General features: G+C 44.6%; 1 protein-coding gene across 2 annotated transcripts in view; it reads right to left on the bottom strand.

The window, feature by feature from the left end:
* LOC102564174 (zinc finger protein 239-like) overlaps positions 1–12,868 on the bottom strand; it is a 29,290-nt gene extending 16,422 nt beyond the window's left edge. Inside the window, exons 1-2 of one of the 2 annotated variants that reach the window (XM_019492188.2) lie at positions 11,389–12,868; positions 9,173–9,329 (exon numbers count right to left, since the gene is read on the bottom strand). In XM_019492188.2, coding sequence (XP_019347733.1) covers positions 11,533–12,702 — 1,170 coding nt within the window. In that variant the 5' untranslated portion in view covers positions 12,703–12,868 and the 3' untranslated portion in view covers positions 9,173–9,329; positions 11,389–11,532. Of the gene's footprint in view, positions 1–9,172; positions 9,330–11,144 lie in introns of those variants that run through there. The other variant, XM_059727202.1, reaches the window with a different exon arrangement.
* Between the last annotated feature and the right edge of the window lie 5,946 nt (positions 12,869–18,814).

Genomic DNA, 18,814 nt, shown 5'->3' with positions numbered 1-18,814 from the left:
CATAATTGGTAGTTGTACGACAGGTAAGATCCAGGCTAAATAGTCAGGGAAGCTTGTGCAGAATTATTGCTGAGTGCCAAACTAAGTGTTCTAGACTTGGCTCTGGCTGGCTGGCATATGACTTTGCTTTCAGGTTTGCTTACCTTATTGTTAGGGTACCTTATTGTTTTTTAAAGGAAGGTTACTTTTTATTTTACTCCATTGCTAACATTTTCAAAATAGGATGCACAGGATTTTGGGGTTCACAGGGTTAGAACAGGCTTTGATTTCTTTTTTTTTTGTTTTACACGCACCTCACTTTCTTCCACTAGGTCTAAATTCAGTGCAGCTATGAATTGGGTCACATGTTTAAAGTAATACATAAAAATTGTTGTGTTAATTCGTTCACTCTTCTGTTTGCACCCCACCCTTTACCCAATAAAATACAATGAGGCCTTTTTGTAGCAGACACAGATGAAAAAGCCAGTTTCCTTCTTTGTCGCTGATAAGTGTATGCGCACCAGGCTCTGAGTGACAATAAGATACTGACTGATGGGTCTTCTGTACTATTAAAAGAAACAAGAGCAGGAGACCTGGGAGATGGTAAGTAGCATGCTTCTACTTTAAGCGTAGGGGCTTAGTTGCAAAGCTAGTAGCATACAACGGTTTCTGAAGAGTCAGAGATCATGCAGATACATCCAACCGTCTCTAAAAGCTAATTCTATAACGAATTGTTCTTTCTTGAAGCTGACTCGCTAACTCACAAATGTGGCAACTCACAAATGAGGCAATGAAGGCAATTAATTGGGAATCCTCAACTGAATCCTAAATCCCATAGGATGGGAAGAAACCTAGACTATTGGGCAGACAACTGTGGATGAGGCTCATACTCCAAAGCCTGATTCAAAGCCTATCAAAATCAAGGGAAATCTCCACAGTAACTGAGAATCTTATCCAAAGTACAGTGAAATCAGCAAAAATAAACAAAAAAACCTCCATGTGAGCAAATATGAATGAGTCCTAAATGTTTGTTAAATACAGTCAGCCAGTCTATTGGGAAGGAATAGATTTCAGAAAGATTTCATGAACAATGAGGGGAAAATCTTGAATTACTGGTGAAAAAGCACCTACCTGCTCCTTCCCTCACTACTGTGCTGTTCACTAACGAAGGATTCAGTCATGCCCCTGGGGCCTCCTTGCTATTCCTGCAGAAGGCATCTGCTACTTTCCAGATTCTCAGGAGAACTCTCTGGAGAAATAGCATGAATAGATGATGAACATTGGCTCTGCAGAGATATAGCTGGGGGGACTTTCAGGCTTGGGAGCCACGAATTCAAAAAGTCCCAGAGATGGAAGTCACCTGGAAGCTCAGAGATAAAGGCACAAGTCCACTGTTAAGGACGATCTGCCGGGTTGGTCCTCCCCTCAGCAGGATACTTGCTTGCTCTTGAGGGGATTGGATGAATAAAGAGAAAGCTCTAGAGGGGTTTCCCCTGCAGAAACTTCTGTCCCTAGCCAGGCACTGTTGTAAAAGGGCCAATCCAGCCCTGCAGTAATTGCAATCTCCAGTCAAGTGTAAATGCCATCTGTTCATTTATTTCTACAAATTGATGCTCTCTTGTTACCCCTTAGCAGGGGAAATTCTGTTGACTCCAGGAATACGATTCAGTGGTGTCTGAAAGTGCAGACTGACTGCTTGAAAGCTCAAGAGCTATAAGCCTTGTGCTACGGTAAACAGGCGGCTGGTTGTGCACAAAGACCTTATGGCTTACACAAAATCAGAGCTAATGCACATATTGAGCTGGGGCTCAGACCCTGGGACAGTACCAGCACCCATTCCATCCCTCCAGCTGGGATCACCATCATGGGAAAACATTCTTCAGAGGTGTCCTTTTGCTTTAAGGAGGGGTGCAGGTCTTGGCCATACCACCAAGGGACAGTGTGGGGGTAAGGATGAAAAGCAAATTTTGTTTTTTCTTGCTGATACTGAACATAGCTGAAGGATTAGGCACTCAAGATTTTGGCACATATCTTGATATCCCCTATGAGAAGATGCAGCATAGGGTGCAGGCATATGTAACCAGGGGCTGCTGTAATACAGTGATTTTCCACTCCCTTCTATAAGGCACTCCAAGTAGTCAAAGTGCAGAGCTGACTAATAATCACTGCTCTCTGGTTCCAAAACCTTTTACCCCACCAGCACAAGTTGTGCAGAAGAGTGAAAGAGAACACTTATCATGGCCTGACCTCACCGAGGGAACACATCTACAGCCTGGGTTTTCCTCAGTAGAGACTCTGTGACTCTTTCAAGAAAAAGCACCAAATATCAAAAGAATCACTCAGTAAATGCATAAGAATCATCAATACTGATGCACTTTTATATCACATGAGAGCTGATCTGTGTTATTTTAAGTCAGTTCCTTACTGCATTAAATCAATGCAAGTTGTTTGGCAACTGTTTTAAAAAGGAGGCTTTAAGTTAGTTAAACCTGCGCACCTGTGTTCAGAAAAGGCCTAACAATGCACTAACCTAAATTTTCTAAGCCTGGCCTAATTTCTCAGTGCCTTGTGTAGATATTTACACCAGCACAAGATGAATGAAAAGTACCTATAATATGCTACCAAATCAGAACAGCAATGGTTTGCCCTTGTTTTGTATTGGAGTGAATGACTGCAGCAGAACTATAGCAGCAGCAAAGGAGATCCTGAGGGTGCTGTTTACAGAATCTGCTACAGTGCTGGATTTCTTGTATCTTCTGCTCCCTCTAATGTCTACACTGCAGAACAGCAGAAAAATATTCTAGATAAAATATCTCATAGGATGTTTCCCTGAAAAATCCATATGGCTTTATCTATACAGATATTGCTGAAGTTGAACAACTCCCCCTAGTGGGGACAAGTTATACTGATATGCTCCATAATGGAAATGAAAAAAGCTTCTCAGGCACAAAAACCTTTACACAAGACTTGCTATGATCATACTAGAGTCTCTACATGTATAAATAGTTTAGTAATTAAAAAAAAAAAATCACACCACACCCTAACACATATATCTAAAACTACGCTCCACCTTATATTTCAGCAGCAGCACAGTCAGCTCCTGCTCTCTCTTGAAAATGTGAAGTAGGCGCACTTCTAAAAGCTCTAAAACTGGTAGCCAGATATAAAAAAATTAAAATGTATTAAACAAAAATGTCATAAACCAGTCTTCTGATTTGGGAAACTAGACTCATTTGTTTGCCTGTTTGGATTAGCAATACCATACTAACAGGTTGTGTCTACATTAAATTGTTGTGCTGGGTTAACATAAAGTATGACTTTAAGGCAATTTACCAAGAACTATTTAAATCCTTGTGAAACGTGTTTATTTTTGGTTTAAGAATATTTTACTGATTAATCTTAATTGTTTCCAGTTAATTCAAGGGAGGTGAGGCCAGCTGCGGAGAGGCAGCAGCCAGCATAACTGCCCGAACATACCCAAATTCAACAGTAAGTCATCCCAACCCAGGATGTGCCCATTAAGCCTCTGAGATGCATGGACTTGGGGTGGCGGGGCGAGGGACCAGAGAGTTCACAAAAGGAGGGGAATGAAACCTGGTGGATGAAGAGCAAGGACTGGCCAGAGAAAGGAAGGAACAGGTTATGGGTTCATAGAGAACAGTTGGGGAACGTTTGTAGATGGGAGGGGCTGGCACAGCAAAAACACTACCGTTAACTAAGGGGGAGGTTGTGTTTGTGGATACACAGGCCTGGGAGCCAGAGCTGTTAGGTGCCTGCAGCAGTCACAGTCTCTCGCTCTCATCTGTGCAGTGGGGTAGGAAGAGCTCAATCTGAGCAGGCTTCCCCCACTCACAGCTAGAATAATCTCACACAAGGAGCTATGAACTAGTAGCAGACCTTGGGGTGAATTCAAAGGGGCCTAGGCCAAGGCTTCTGGCCTGGGCCTAGGCCAAGGCTTCTGGCCTGGCCCCAGCATCTCACATTGCTATCATAAGAAACTCCCAGAAATTGCTTCCAAACACAAATTGGTGTATATTAGTTTGCACAATCCAAGGAAATGTGCGATTCAACCTCACAGTTCAGCCAAAGTCCAAAGATGGACCCTACAGTTCCCACAGGAAATGGGATAAAACCAGATCTCTTTATCTAGTGAGGGGGCTTTGCAGCAATTACAGCTTCCCAGGACTATTGTGAATTTACAGTAGCAACCAGGAGACCAAGTCTGTGCAAGGGGAACAAATGATTTGCTGTAGGGCTCACACACCAGATGGAAGATGACTGGGTAGATGTTTGTAGCAAACACTAATGAAGCACAAAGCATATGGAAGGATGGAAAGGTAAGCTGGATTTCTGTAGACTTGATAGGATTAATTCAAGGGTAACAAGTAGGCCTGTGCAAAACAGCTAGTATTCACTTTGGATTCGGCTGATTTGGGGGGGGGGCAGTAATTCAATTTGGCAATTCAAATCACTGTCCCAAAGCGATTTGGACAAATCTGATTCGGAGATTTGTCTACCACCAAATCGGCTGAATCTCCAAATCAAACAGGCCTCATCCCCCACCAACTCTCCCAGTCCCGTCAATGGCTGCCCCACCCGGCCCAAGTGTCCCAGCACTTTAAAAAAAAAAAAGTCCCACACTAGCTGACTACTGCCAGGCAGGGAGGCAATCCCCGCTGCCTTGTATGGCATGGGGAAGGCTCTGCCACGAGCCCCCAGAGGCCCCAGTGGCTGCTGCAGCAGTCACTGAGTGTGGGTTTTTTTAAGTGCCAGGATGCTGGGGCTGGGTGGAGCAGCCACTGACAGGGCTGGGAGAGTGGGCAGGGGTTTGGGGGGCTGGGGGAGCAGGCAGGGGATGGGCCTGGTGGGGGTCTCCTCATGGTCCCCTACCTACCGGCACAAAGCCTGAGTCCAGCTCCCTGCAGCGGCGAGCAGAGACTGCCCAAATCTCTGAATTGATTCAGACCTTTTAATCAGTCTCTCGATTTGATTTGGACTTGGAAATTCAGCCACCAACTCTGGCTGAATCTCCTCCAAATCAAATCAGCAACTGAAGCTTCACACAGCCCTAGTAACAAGCACTGATTATAGGATTCTTTGTTTCAGGTGTCTGTGACCACCTCTCGTATAAAGGGTGCAGTAGCTGTTTTTGTCCCTTCAGAGGGGCTCCTATGAGGAAGTCACACAAAGGAATTATAAGTTTTGGTTTCCTGGGGCAAGGAGCTAGTTTCCCCTCATTTATGGGATGCTTCAGGAGAAGCAGATGCAAAAGTGCAATGGCAAAACTAATTTCCCCATCCCTACCGCTTGCAATATGAAAAGAGACATGGAAAGAACATTTCCCTTGTTGGTGGCTATTGACACATACAAATTATCTCCCTCTTTCTCCCCTCCCTGCAATAGGTTTCATTCTCCCAAAGGATTCTGGATTTCCTGTAAATTCAGTAATGGGGGGGGAATGGGCTATGGGGGGAGGGGAGGGCGAGTGCTTAATACTCGGTTAGAACTGAAGTACCAAGGCCAAGCTTGTGGGTGGCCAGGAGTCTCATCCACTGGTACATCTCCCAACAGAACTGTGACTTCCCCAAACCCCCTGTGACACCAACTGACCCTCCCAACAAAGACAGATTGGGGTCAAAATAACAGAAAAGGTTTTGTAACAACCCCCGATTGTTTCCTGTTTTGCTTCCCTTGAGCAGCCACTGCCTTCCTATTGACTTTGATTCCACAACTTGATATGATCACCTGCATGAAAAATGGTGATGATCATATCCCAGCAAGCACAGGACAGTAAGGCCCAGAGTTATAGCTACAGATGAGGAAGATAAGTTAAAAACCATGTACAAACGAAAGAAAAAAAAGCCAAAGTCCCACTGAGCTATACGGGGCTCCTATGTTTGAGCTTCAGAGTCTATACCATTAGACAGCTGTTCTCTCCTATCCATCACAGATCTCCCTGAGAGCCAGCAGGTATCCCTATACTTGCCTATTCTAGAACTGCACAGATGGGAGGCTGGGGCTCCAATGATCTTTCCCTGCAGATGACATTTAGAAGAAATTAGCTCCTGAGTTTCAGTATTAACAAACGAAGTCAAACTTTGTGACAAACTCTGCAGCTTCTTTTCTCCCAAGCCCAGAGAATGAATGATGCAAGCCTGGATTCTCTTTATTACAGCAGATGTTCAGCTCCTGAGTGAGTGCACAAGATCTTCAGATGAAAAGCTCTGAAATAGAACCAGATGGGACATCTGTAGTGGAGCCACGACAAAACACTTCCTAGTGTCATGAAAAGGAAAAGAGCTCTTGAGAGTAGGAACCCAGAAAAGCAGCTGGGTAAATCTGCTCCCCATGGATGAAACTTCAAGAGCCTCAAAGACCCAGCTGTCCCTTGGGCAGCTTTCTTCAAAGAAGTCAGAGGGTTTTAAGCCAAGATGCAGAGAAGCTCAGGCATTGCTAAGCACCCAAAAGCTCAAATGGGAAAGAAATCTTATGCATGCAACACATGCAGAAACACTTTGTCTTGAGTGCCACCCTCACCGCCCACCCATGAATGTACGTAAGCGGCCCTATGTGTGCCCAGTCAGGAGGGGCACGAGCTAGAGCTCGAATCTAGCATGACACCACCACACCCACAGCCAGGAGCACCTCTATGCGTGCCGTGAATATGGGAAGAACTTCCACCTCAACTCCAACATGCTCAAATACTGGTGTGCCCACAGCAAGCCCTACCCCTGCCGTGACTGCTTGCAAGGCTTGGCCAGGCACTGCCACACTTACACAGGGGAGAGGTGCTACCTGTGTGACTGCAGGAGGGGTTTCTAACTGCACCGCACATACATGCACATGGGGCCTTACTTAACATCCTAGGAGAAACAAACAAATCCAAGTCTTGTTAATTGAATTTGGTGGGGAAACTACTAGGAACAGGAAAGAAGGTAACTGGGAGGTACTGATTGCTTGGTATGTTGTTTTAAGGTGTAGTGGAAGGCATGAGGTGCTAAACTGAGGGATATTTCATAATCAACAGGAATATGAAGAAATGAAAATGTCCAGGATAGGGGAATGGTTTAGACCTGACCAAAGGTTACATACAAGAATAGCAGGATGCAACTAAAAAGTAAATATTTGCTTAAAAAATTCTTGAAGGTATTTTGTTATCGGGCAGCTGAACAGATACCCCCAAAGCAGCATGCTTAGCTTAGGACTTGTGCAATTTGTGTGCATATTTTTGATATTACATTTTGATATTGCAAGACCAAGCCTGCACCTAGAGGGAGATGGATCAGATCACTTAATGCGTCTTTTTCACTCCTATTGTCTCTGATTTAACAAAAGGAAGGAGAGAAGGCACAACTGATAAGGATATAGTACCAAAGGAAGGCGACTTTATTTTAATCTCAAATTTAATTAGCCACTCAACCTATTCTAATATATTTATCTGTTGATGTTGAAACCATGATTCCTGCATTCCTTTTTTATAAAATAATATTACATATTTGCCACTTATTTAAATAGTTTATCAATCCATTCATTCTACATTGGTGCCATTCTTGGAAAGCTATGTGATATCAGATCTGGATAGTATGCAAACAGATCTCCTAACTATCTCCACACAAGTAATGTAAAAAATGATGCTTTGCCAATTTTAAACCCGAGTCAACCAAACTTGCTACAGAAAAGATTAAAAACTTGCACGTGTTGATGTCTTATATTCAGTCTAGAGAATTACTTATCAATGAAATCTTTTCTGATATGAAAAAAGAAAAGAAATTCTGTAAGTGGAAAAAATTACAAGATGATATGCATCCCTTAGGGTATGTAAAAGACTCTTCATATAAACTGTAGAAATTGAAAGAGAAAATGACAGAGAAGCAGACTGGTTCATGGATATCATTTTGTTATTCAATTCAGTTAGAGTTCTGCACTGTGAAATGCTTCTACTGCTTGCTGCTGTGATTTACAATTAAAAGGTAGCTGCTTATTTTAACTTTTTCTCCAGCCATCAATAACAGACCAAATATATTTATGAAAAGAAACTCTCCCATTTTATTACAGAAGCCCTGACAAAAAGATGGTCAACTATGGAAGGTACCTATAGATTCATGTCAATGCCTTCTTAAAGCAGGATCTTTTAGGAGGGCCACTAACAAACAGCCAATTTTTTTTAAGTTAATTGCTTAGTTCACCTTTTACAGGATATGTACTGAGGCTGACAGCCATTGGAAAGCTACAAGACTGTGTGATGACAGCAACAGAACAAGCCTAGACAGAATTAAATCTGTGAGTTTCAGTCCTGCTTGTTCTTTTAGTCCTGATAAACTGGTATTTGTCATTTCTTTCCATTCAAGTCTTCAAACAAGGAGCATAAAGACCTAAGCAGGACTGAAACTAATAGATTTAACACCTGGATTTGTTTTGGTACTGTCTACAAATAAGCAAGCTTATTGGGGATGGATGCTATTAGTTTAATTTCAAAAAATAAAAGTCTATTTCAAAGGATGCACTGCTTTAACCCTAGGCCTCTCTTCCTAACATTTTAAAATGAAAAAACAAAAGTTTTTAATTTATTATTCTGCCACATTCCTTTAGAATTAATATACAAACTGTAATTTTCTTCCGTGCCTATCAAGTGAGCTCCAACAGTATTGTGATGAAAAAAAACTAAGCAACCATGTGACATTTAAAACATCTGAACGCTATACTGGTGCAAAATTGCTCTACGATGAATAATACCATTACTGTTTTCTTACCAGAAATGTGTAAGAGGACTACTCATCATGGTTGACCCAATCTCTTCTCCATACTCAAAGTTTTATAGATGGCAGGAAGAAGGCAAATTCTTTCCCTAGGGAATGTGGCATTTTGCTTAAAGAACTTTTGTGGCTACGATGGGGAAAACAAAGTTTCAGGAGAAAATGTAACCAAAAAAACTTCGCACCAATGGTTTGAATCTTGACATTTACAGATATTTGGAGCTTTAAGTTGCAAGTTATGAAACTACTAAAAGATACTTTAATTTACGTCAGGGTAGGAGATATGACAACATTTTTTTCTGCTTCATCTCCATACGCAGCCTGCAAAGCACATTTAAGAAGCATGGGAGTGACAGTATTTTTGAAAATACCTTTGCTGACCCTGCTTTCCCCTAAGGCAGATATATCAGAATCTTTTGAATTTGCCTTGCCTTACTTACATTACTGTAACACTCAGGGCATGAGAGCATACTTTCATTCTCCCATTTTGAAATACTCTTGGAACTTGTTTCTAATTTACAATTTCTGAGTTGATCCTGTATCCTGAACAGCCTGGATTTCCGGTCGCTGGGAGAAGACAGCTGACAGAGCAGGAAACTGAAAAAAGCAAAAGGGGAAGATTTAAAAAAAACCCAGTAAAATGGAGGACAAAAATTAGCACAAAGGAGCAACATGGAAAGAATAAAACAATCTTTAAAAAAGGTAATTTGTTCTGGTCCTTGTGTTAAAGTTTCAATTCTACTGAACTAAAAATAAGGACATCCATGATATGCCATCGGTTTTTATGCTTCCCAATGGGAACATAAAGCCAGTTAAGAAACTTTATTTATCTAGCTAAGATGATTAAAACCTTTTAGAAGAAGCTAAACTACTACAGATTTGGATTTTGTTTCAGGCAGCAAATGTTTTATTGAGAAGGGGTACTAAAACCAGAAGCATCAGGATGTAAAAACAGACAGCAGCTTATATTGCTTATTTTAATAAGAGAAGTGAAGTACAAAAAGATAGACTCTACTTATATGGCATTGTTGCATAACAGGACTGTAGACGATTCCCAGCATGTCTGGTCCCTCTCAAAGAACATTACATTTCACAACAAAATGGATCTAAAAACTGCTGAAAAAGTGTTACATTATAATGTAGTATGACAAGAAACTCTGGCCTAGAACTTCTCATCTGATGCATCTGCCTGCTTGAGTATCGCAAGAGTACTATTCAGCCAAATAAAAAATACCAAGTCAGCTTAGGGCTTATTTTGTACCTCAGTACATCCACTGCACAGAAAATTCTGCCGAAAGTGTCAAAGGATTCTTTTATCGCTGTTTTGCTAACTGTGAATGTCCTGTTAAACAGAATTCAGTTCTACCTCCCACTACAGAGTAAAATTTCTGATTCAATTTTTTATATTTAAAACGTGAAAGTTGTCACTCCAAATGTAATAGTACATTTTTGGCCTTGAAACGCAAACTCATAAATACGCAACAGAAAACCCAAAACAAGTGTCTTTCTAAATAGATCTTTAAAGTGCAAAACATGTGTTTTCACACAATGGCAGGAAAACGTAATCAGTCTGCAAATACCATTTGAGTTCAATTATAAAAAATAAGGACTGTGCATCTGAACATGCTCAGACTATGGAAACAAGTGCTCTTTTTTCTGCTGTAGGTAACTGTGTAACAATAAGTGATAAGTAAACATTTAATGTAGGCCCTATAATAGTGTTGCTAAAATGATTTAAAGCTTAGAAGAATTTAGCAGGAAGAAATGTATTCTGATGAAGTATGCTTTGCTAAAGTTTCTCCTATTCTTTTTGTTTAATTTTGAGAGAGAGGCTGTGGATCTTCTAGAGTGCTAAATGTCATCTTAATGCTGTTAAAGATGATTAACATTGTAGGTCATATTAAAATGTGAAATTAACTCATTTAGTAGCAACTACTTATGGCAGTTCAAATTTTCCTTTGTGACAGGCTAGCTAACCAAAGACAAGTCATTAATAGTAATCCTGACTTGGCCAGAAAACTGGTGTTTTAGAAAGTAAAAAAAAAAAAAAAAAAAAAAAAAAAAAAAAAAAATCCAAATCAGTTTAACATGAATTAGAAATTTGATCAACTTGCCTTAATGTTGTATTTAACCAAAAATAAAGACCCGCCGTTTTAAAATATTGTTTCATACAATGCAATGTATTGGCAGATGCCAACAACAGCTCCTATTATGATTTATTAGGAGAAAAAGTCTCAGACACCATTTTCTAGCTATTTACAGCGTGTAAAAACAAACTGCACTTGACAAGTTAAAATCCTGTAATTTTGTCTTTCCTCAACCAATTGCTAGTACTAGTATAAGCAAATAAGATTCCATGTTGTGCAGGTATATCACTTCCACTAATCCCCCACACAAAATCTTTCGATTTACCTCAAGAGATTTCAACTTAATTTACTTCTTGTACGTAAAGAAGTGCTCCTTTTTTCAACTCCCATAACAGCACAGTTTGGCTGACTAAGAAGCCTTAGAAATCTACCTGACGAGGCATCCTACCTACTGAAAACGAAATAAATAAGGATGGACACAATCTGGAACACAACACTGATTGTACGGAGCATCAAGAGCCTTCTTAAGAGTTATCTGGTAATGCCAGAGAAAAGTGTTTGCATTGCACCTTGAGTCTGCAGATTTCCACTTGGCAACGTTCTCTGGAATAACACTGGTGCGACACGGCACTTTGAGCAGATAAAAATTAAATTAATCAGTCTTCCCCGTCCTTGATGGGAAGAGGAGCGAGCAGTTTCCGTTTTGGTGACCATTACTGCTCTTCCTCCCGTTGCTGCTGGGCATCAGGCTGATGAGGTTGCTCAGGGCTATCCTCTTGGTGCTGCTGTTTCTGTTCCTGCCTCTTCTTTTCAGCCAGTGCTTTGGCCCTGGTAGTCATGGCTCGGGGCCTCATACCAGGCCTTTCTTCCTCCTGCTGGTGCTTTTTACAGTGTTTCTCAAAGGTGGACATTTTGGCATAAGTTCGGTTGCAAACCAAGCAGTGGTAGGGCCGTTCCCCACTGTGGGTTCTCATGTGCAGCTGGAGATAGGAGGACCTGGAGAAAGCCCGGCCGCAGACAGAGCAGCTGTGAGGCTCACGCGCTTCGTGTGTTTTCAGGTGTTGCTTGAGGGAAGACGCCTGCTTGAAGGCCTTCCCGCAGGTGGCGCACTTAAAATTCCTCTCCCCCGACTCGAGCAGCTGGTGCGACACAAGGTGCGCAGAGGAGCGGAAGTTCTTGCCGCACTTGTCGCAGCGATAGGGCCGCTCCCCGGTGTGCAGGCGGACGTGCAGGATGAGCCCCGCCTTCTGTGTGAAGGCCTTCTCGCACTGCGTGCACTTGAACGGCCGCTCGCCCGTGTGCACGCGCTTGTGGGTCTTGAGGTGCGAGGCCCGGCCAAAGTGCTTGCCACAGTCCTCGCACTTGAAAGGCTTCTCCCCGGTGTGGATGGCCTTGTGCCGCACCAGGTGTGAGGACTGCAGGAAGAGCTTCCCACACACGCCGCACTTGTACTTGCGCTCGCCCGTGTGCGAGCGCAGGTGCAGGGCCAGGTGTGAGGAGGAGATGAAGGTCTTGCCGCAGAGCGGGCAGGCGTGCGGGCGCTCACCCGTGTGGATGCGCTTGTGCAGCACGAGGCCCGAGGACAGAGCGAAGGTCTTGCCGCACATGGGGCAGGGGTAGGGCTTCTCCCCGGTGTGCACGCGCTGGTGCTTCACCAGCGCCGCGGCCTGCGCGAAGGCCTTGCCGCAGAGCGCGCAGCGGTGCGGCCGCTCGGCCGCGTGCGACATCTCGTGCAGCTCCAGCTCCGGCAGCCGCGCGAACGAGCGCCCGCACTCGGCGCACTTGAACGGGCGGCTCAGCAGCGCCGCGGGGCCGCCGCCCGCCAGGCCCAGCGCCGAGCTGCCCGGCACCATGGTGGGCAGCGACAGCCCCGCGGGGTTCATGGCTGGGCTGGGGCGCGCCGGGCTGCGCCAGCGGCTCCGCTCCCGGAAGCGGCGCTGCCCCTACAGGACCCAGAAGCCCTGCGAGAATCGAGGGGACGCATGCGCCTTGGCGGGGAGACGTGAGGGAGGCCGGCTCACGCCCTGACGTGAGGCAAGGCGGGAAGTCCTGCCCCTTCGTGGCTACGTCATGGCTGCCCAGACCCCCCCCCTACAGTGGAGTGGGAGCTTCACAGGGAAGCGCGGCAGCTGTTGCCCCGCATCAGCTGTGGGGGAGCAGAGCGCTGCGCGCGCGCCGCACGGGCCCGGCCGCTTCTGCCCCCTTCGGCCCGAGAGCTGAGGCGGGCGGATGCAGGAGCGGGGGAGGCTCGTCCCTGGGGAATGGCCCCTCGGCCGGTGTGCGCGCTTCCTGAGCCTGCCTGGAGACAGCTGGCAGCAGTGCGGGGGACAGCCCTGATTGGCTGAGCCAGGGACTCAGCTGGCGTCGCCCGGGGGGCCGGGGTCGCTCCTGCTCCCTTCCAGGCTGGGGCAGGAGTCCTGTGAGCAGCGCACCTCTCCCGAGGAAAGGGGGCAAGAGCAAAGCACCCTGGGGTGCTCTGGGGTATAAAGCCTGAACCTCTGTATGCTCCTGGTTTCCTGTGGGAGAAAGGCAGCTTTCCCAGGAAAAAGTGAATGTCTGCTGTGGCCCAGGATACATGCAGTGGGGGGCAGCAAGTGTGTCTGTAGGACCCCAGGACACACTTTTGTGCTGGGAGAAATGTGTCGTCTGGTTTTAGCCAAAGCGGCCCCTGGGTTCAGCTACCACTAATCCTTGCCTGTTTTTTTTTTGACTGAATCATCTCATCTCTCCTCAGCACGGGCCAGTGGAACTTTTTTTTTACCCTGGTGCTCAAGCCCACTTCAAGTATCTGTTGGACTGGCTCAGGGCCCTCACAGTCTTGCAAACAAAATTAAAATCCCCTTTTATTGGCACCAAAATGGAAAACTGCTATAACAATGAACCATCTTGGGTCAGGAGAACTGGAATCATTTAAAAGTTTACATATATTTCCAGTCAGATTTGGGCTATATCTTCTGATTCAGACTTCAGTTGATCTGGTCCTTGTTGTGCCTAAATCTGGAAGAAGTTAATGTACAGAGAAGAATGCCGCAATCATGGAGAAAACTGCAGAACGTTTTCTGTACTTTGGCTACAGATCACAAAAATCTATCAAAGTGAAACGGCAACAAGCAGCTTGACACTTCTGTAAAGTTTTTTCTTCTTAAATTTCAACCTAGAAGTCATTTCATGTTTAACACATACCAGAGTCCAGTCAACACAACCAAGCATTCTGCAAAACTCCTAACATCATTTTGTAATGCCTTATTTTTTTAAACTCATGTGCCCTTAAGCATTCATTTTTCTGTGGCCATTTTACTAAATACACTGACTACAAGACCTATCTAGCAACTAAAGATTATCTTGGCACCACTTACACTGTAAATAAAAGTCTCATTTGATGTGGGCCCCGTTAATCTGGGATTTGCCCTGGATCAGAAGGGAGCAGCACAATCATTTATACAAACAGGCCTTCCAAGCTGCAGGGCTGCTGCTCTACGAGTAGATGGCTAGTGAGAGCACACAGCTTGGGCAGTTTGTCTCAGGAATGACTCATGGTAGCTTTACAGCGGTACACAGCCATGTCCTAGCGAAGTGCAAGTACATTTTATCCCACATAGTTTGCAGGGACTTGCAGCAGGACAGTGAACTTGCTCGTCTCTAGGATCTGAGGACATATACAACATTTATTCATAGCCTTAGTGAAATATCTATTGTTTCTGTTACTGGGTTAACCTTGCATTTGTCTTTTCTTGGTCTCTTTGAATACTTTCCCTATGTTTTGAACCATGGCCTTTCTTGAGCTGGACTCCTGAGATTAACTGCAACCTTAGTAAGTCTGGCCTGCAGCTTCCTTGTTTTGGGGAGCTCTGACCAGCAATAAGCTTTCTTAAATCAATGTTTATTCAGAACCTAAGCATTTCAGAGGAAAAAGATCTTTAAACAGATCTTTAGACAGCCTGCAGGTATGTCTAGCTTCAGGTGCCTGTGATCCAAGCATGCTGTTAAAAATTAAGCTTCCAGACACGCTAAGACATATGTAGTGTAGGAGGTGTAATCAACTTGATTAACTCTCTAGCCAGTTCAATCCAGTTCATGGAGAGAATCTTCAAAGCCTGAGTAGTCTTTTGATGCTCCTTTTATATGGCTCAGTCACCTTTTGGTTATAGCCCTCTGATCGGATAAGCTTCCTGCCCCAATGAAACAAGCTGGGCATAAGATGTTGACTCTTTGAAGCTAATGTCTTCCCCCACAGTCTATCTTTTCATGGGAGTGTTCACGAGGCCATTTTTATCAGGAAATGATTATTTTCTTGTTGGCAACAGCCTTCATTAATTTAAAGTAGTATAGGCATATAACAAACATTTCACTCATTTGCTATACCTATAAAATCTCCAAGCTTTGGCCACATTCAACACTGAACATACAAATTTTCTATAGCAGCTCCCTATTTTCACATAATTCTGGAGATATTAAGATAGGTTAGATTTGCACCTTATAAACTAAATGAGAGACAGATAAGCTTTCATGAGCAGTGGCTTACTTCGTCAGATACTATACAGTGACTTCATATTAACACAGCTAACTACTTCTCTCTGAAGTCAAGTCATCTATAGGAAAGCTAAGAGACTGAAGGACTATCAAACAAAAGATGTAAATGTACCACACTATGAATAGACTGAGTGATAGGGAGAATAACAATATGGTCATAAAGCTGCTCTTTAGATCTTTGGAGAAATACAGCTTTTAACTTAAACCTGTAATTTCCAACTTTCACATCTGTAAACATCACCCCCCCATCATTCTCCAGTGCTCAAAGTTCCAACTGTGTATTGATAAGCACATTCTTCTTGGAGTCCTATTTCCATTAATGTTGTACTTGTATGGATGATGGGAAGAAAGTCAGGGAAAACCCCTCAAATGTGGGGACTGAGGTACATGCTTCATGAATATTGGAGTACAGAACGTTTGATATGAAACTATATTATCTCTTGTACGATTCAAGTAACTGCTTGTTTTGAAGCTATGAATCAATCACACTGAAAAATGTAGTATTGCAGAGAGCAACTACAGCACTGGTTAAATGCCACTTCTTTCTTAAAATAGATTAAAAGTTGCAGCATCCACTACTTTCTATGCTGCATTCTGTGTGCATTTGACCTGCACTTTCGAATGTGATTACTTCAGTTTTAACAACTGCTTTAGTCTCATGCTCACTTAAAAACCCCTTTCAAACTGCTGCTATATGTCAAAGGCCAATCTTTTGTGCCATTTTAAATAAACAATAATTTATTATCTCATGTACATCCCTCGGTAATGCTAACTCTTGCAAAAAAAATTGCGAGACTCATGATTTCCAAGTCAAATTAACTCTGACTCATGATCTTGGGATAGAACCCTCAAATCTCTGGACTTTTTCGTCTAGTGAATGTAGAGACTGCCCAGCAGGTAAGTCTGTGCAAGGGAAGGGGTGGGGCAGTGGGGGCAGATGGATGAGGGAGGGAGTGAGGCAGGGGGTGGGGTGAATGGGGGCCCAGGGCCAGGGCATACAACAGAGCTGCAGGCAGCTCATCCAGAGGTGTGGGGGGTAGCATAGCTCCTTGCTACTGAATGCACCCCTGAGGGAAGCATGGGGAGGCATGTGGCCCCCCCAGATTTGTGTGTGGGGCAGAGACAGTAGGAGGCACACATCGCATTGCACAGCTCCCAGGGGCAAAGGCAGCTGGGCACAGTGAGCTCCAGTCCACAGCAGGCGGCCCGTTTCTGCCCCATGCACAAATCCGGGAGGTGTGCACTGCATGCTTCCCCCCCAGGGGTGTGCACATTGGCAGAGAGCTGCACCCTCCGTTCCTCTCCTGCACTTCTGGACAAGCCGCCTGTGGCTGTCATATGACCCAGGCCCTGACCCATGTGTGTGTGTGTGTGTGTGGGTATCTGCCCTTCAGTCCCAAACCACAGCCCTCCCCCTCCAGCCCTGCTGCTGCCCCTCACTCCTGACCCACAGTACCCTGCATCCTGCCAGGGTGTGCTGGCACCCCCCTCTCCCCAGGCTCCAACCCCCCCCACACACACCCACGGCCTCCCACACTTCTACAAATGTCCCCCCTCCCCACACACACTTGAAAAATAGCATATCATGATTTACATACCAAATCTCTTGATTTTTAAGAGTTTGTCTCATGATTTTTGACACGGTGGGGTTGGTTGCACAGGGGCAGAAAAGTATCTTCAAGTCATTATTGATTCCAAAATGAACATGGGCCGCCCATGTGGGGATGCAGTCAGGAAGGCTAACCGCACCTTGTCATGCATCCACAGATGCATCACGAGCAGGGCCAAGGAGGTGATCCTCCCCCTCTGTGCAACACTGGTCAGGCCGCAGTTGGAGTACTGTGTCCAGTTCTGGGCGCTGCACTTCAGGAGGGATGTGGCCAGCATAGAGAGGGTCCAGAGGAGGACCACTCGCATGATCAGGGGGCAGCAGGGCAGGCCCTACGAGCGGAGGCTACGGGACCTGAACCTGTTCAGCCTCCGCAAGAGAAGGCTGAGAGGGGATCTTGTGGCCACCTATAAACTTACCAAGAGGGACCAGCGGGGAACAGGAGAGACCTGTTCCCCCGAGCACTACCAGGAGTAACTAGGAATAACGGCTATAGGTTGACTGAGAGTAGGTTCAGGCTGGACATCAGGAGGCACTACTTCAGTCAGGGTGGCTAGGATGTGGAACCAACTTCCAAGGGAAGCAGTGCTCGCTCCTACCCTGGGGGATCTTCAAAAGGAGGCTGGATAATCACCTAGCCAGGGTCGTTTGACCCCAGCATTCTTTCCTGCCCATGGCAGGGGGTCAGACTTGATGGTCTACTTAGGTCCCTTCTGACCCTACCAACTATGAAACTATGAATACTGGTCTCTGGAAATGTTGGATGGCAGATTGGGGTAACCCAGAAAATGTGTTTTTTGCTGCAAAATTTGTAAATTCAACCAAAAGCATGCAAAGAACTTTTTTCCAAGTATTTAGTTGGTCTAATAAAAGCTATCACATCTACCCAAAGAACCTTGCCTGCCTAAATCCAACCTACATTCTCACATTGATATCAGGAACTCATGTTATATGCTTCTATTTCTAAAGTTAAGGTTTATTTTAATGCCCTCCCCACTCCCGCTGTTTTGCAATCATTTTGGATCAAGACGGACTTCTTTTGGGATATGGAAGGTCGGAGGTGGCCAGAACTCAGCTTCAAGAAATGTATGATCCAATACAGAGTCAGTGTGAACAGATCTGCAACATCCTGCTTAGCAATGCAACTTAGAGAAGCTGAATATTTTTAAGTCTCCATGACCAGACAGATTCATCCCAGAGTACTTGAGGAACTGGCTGAAGTAACTGCAGAGCCACTGGCTATTACATTTACTTACATACAACGTAATTTTCTAGAAATTAGCTACTAGAAACTGGGGTGCAAGTCTTAAATGAGGAAATGCAGGAGTTAAACTGCCCGGCTCCTCTTCTTGAGTTGGGTGGGCAGCCAGCACTGTCTGCTGCATCATCCTAGTAGGGGGTTGACAAAAGCAGCCACAGGTTTTTGCTACATGCATTTTCCCCATGAAAATACTTACAGGTATTTTCAAAGTACATATCCAACACAGGATCCTACATTCAGTGGTCTGAGAATGGCCTACGGAGTCTTTAAAATACCTGTCACTCACAACAGCTGCATTCCTCTGATCAAACAACGTTCTCCTCAGACCTGCTTAGTGCTTGACTAGAAGAGTTTAAGGAAGGTGTGGATCTGCTCGTTTACTAGTTCAAGAGCAGGGAGTGGTAGAGGAGTTGTATATGGAAGGGTCCCTTCCTGGAAATCTGTATTCTTCCTCCTACAGCAGTAAAGTAGACCATGAGAGCTGCTCCAACAGCTGTTGCCCATTACAAGAATTGGGCCTTGAATATGGAGGGTGAACTTCCAAAAGTTCAGCTATAAATAGTTTTAAATAAATTAATAAAAATATCCTACAAGC

The sequence above is a fragment of the Alligator mississippiensis genome, chromosome 4 (genome assembly GCF_030867095.1).
Source record: "Alligator mississippiensis isolate rAllMis1 chromosome 4, rAllMis1, whole genome shotgun sequence".
NCBI lineage: Eukaryota > Metazoa > Chordata > Crocodylia > Alligatoridae > Alligator > Alligator mississippiensis.
The sequence above is the reverse complement of the archived record's forward strand: the minus strand, read 5'-3'. Positions and strand labels throughout refer to the sequence as shown.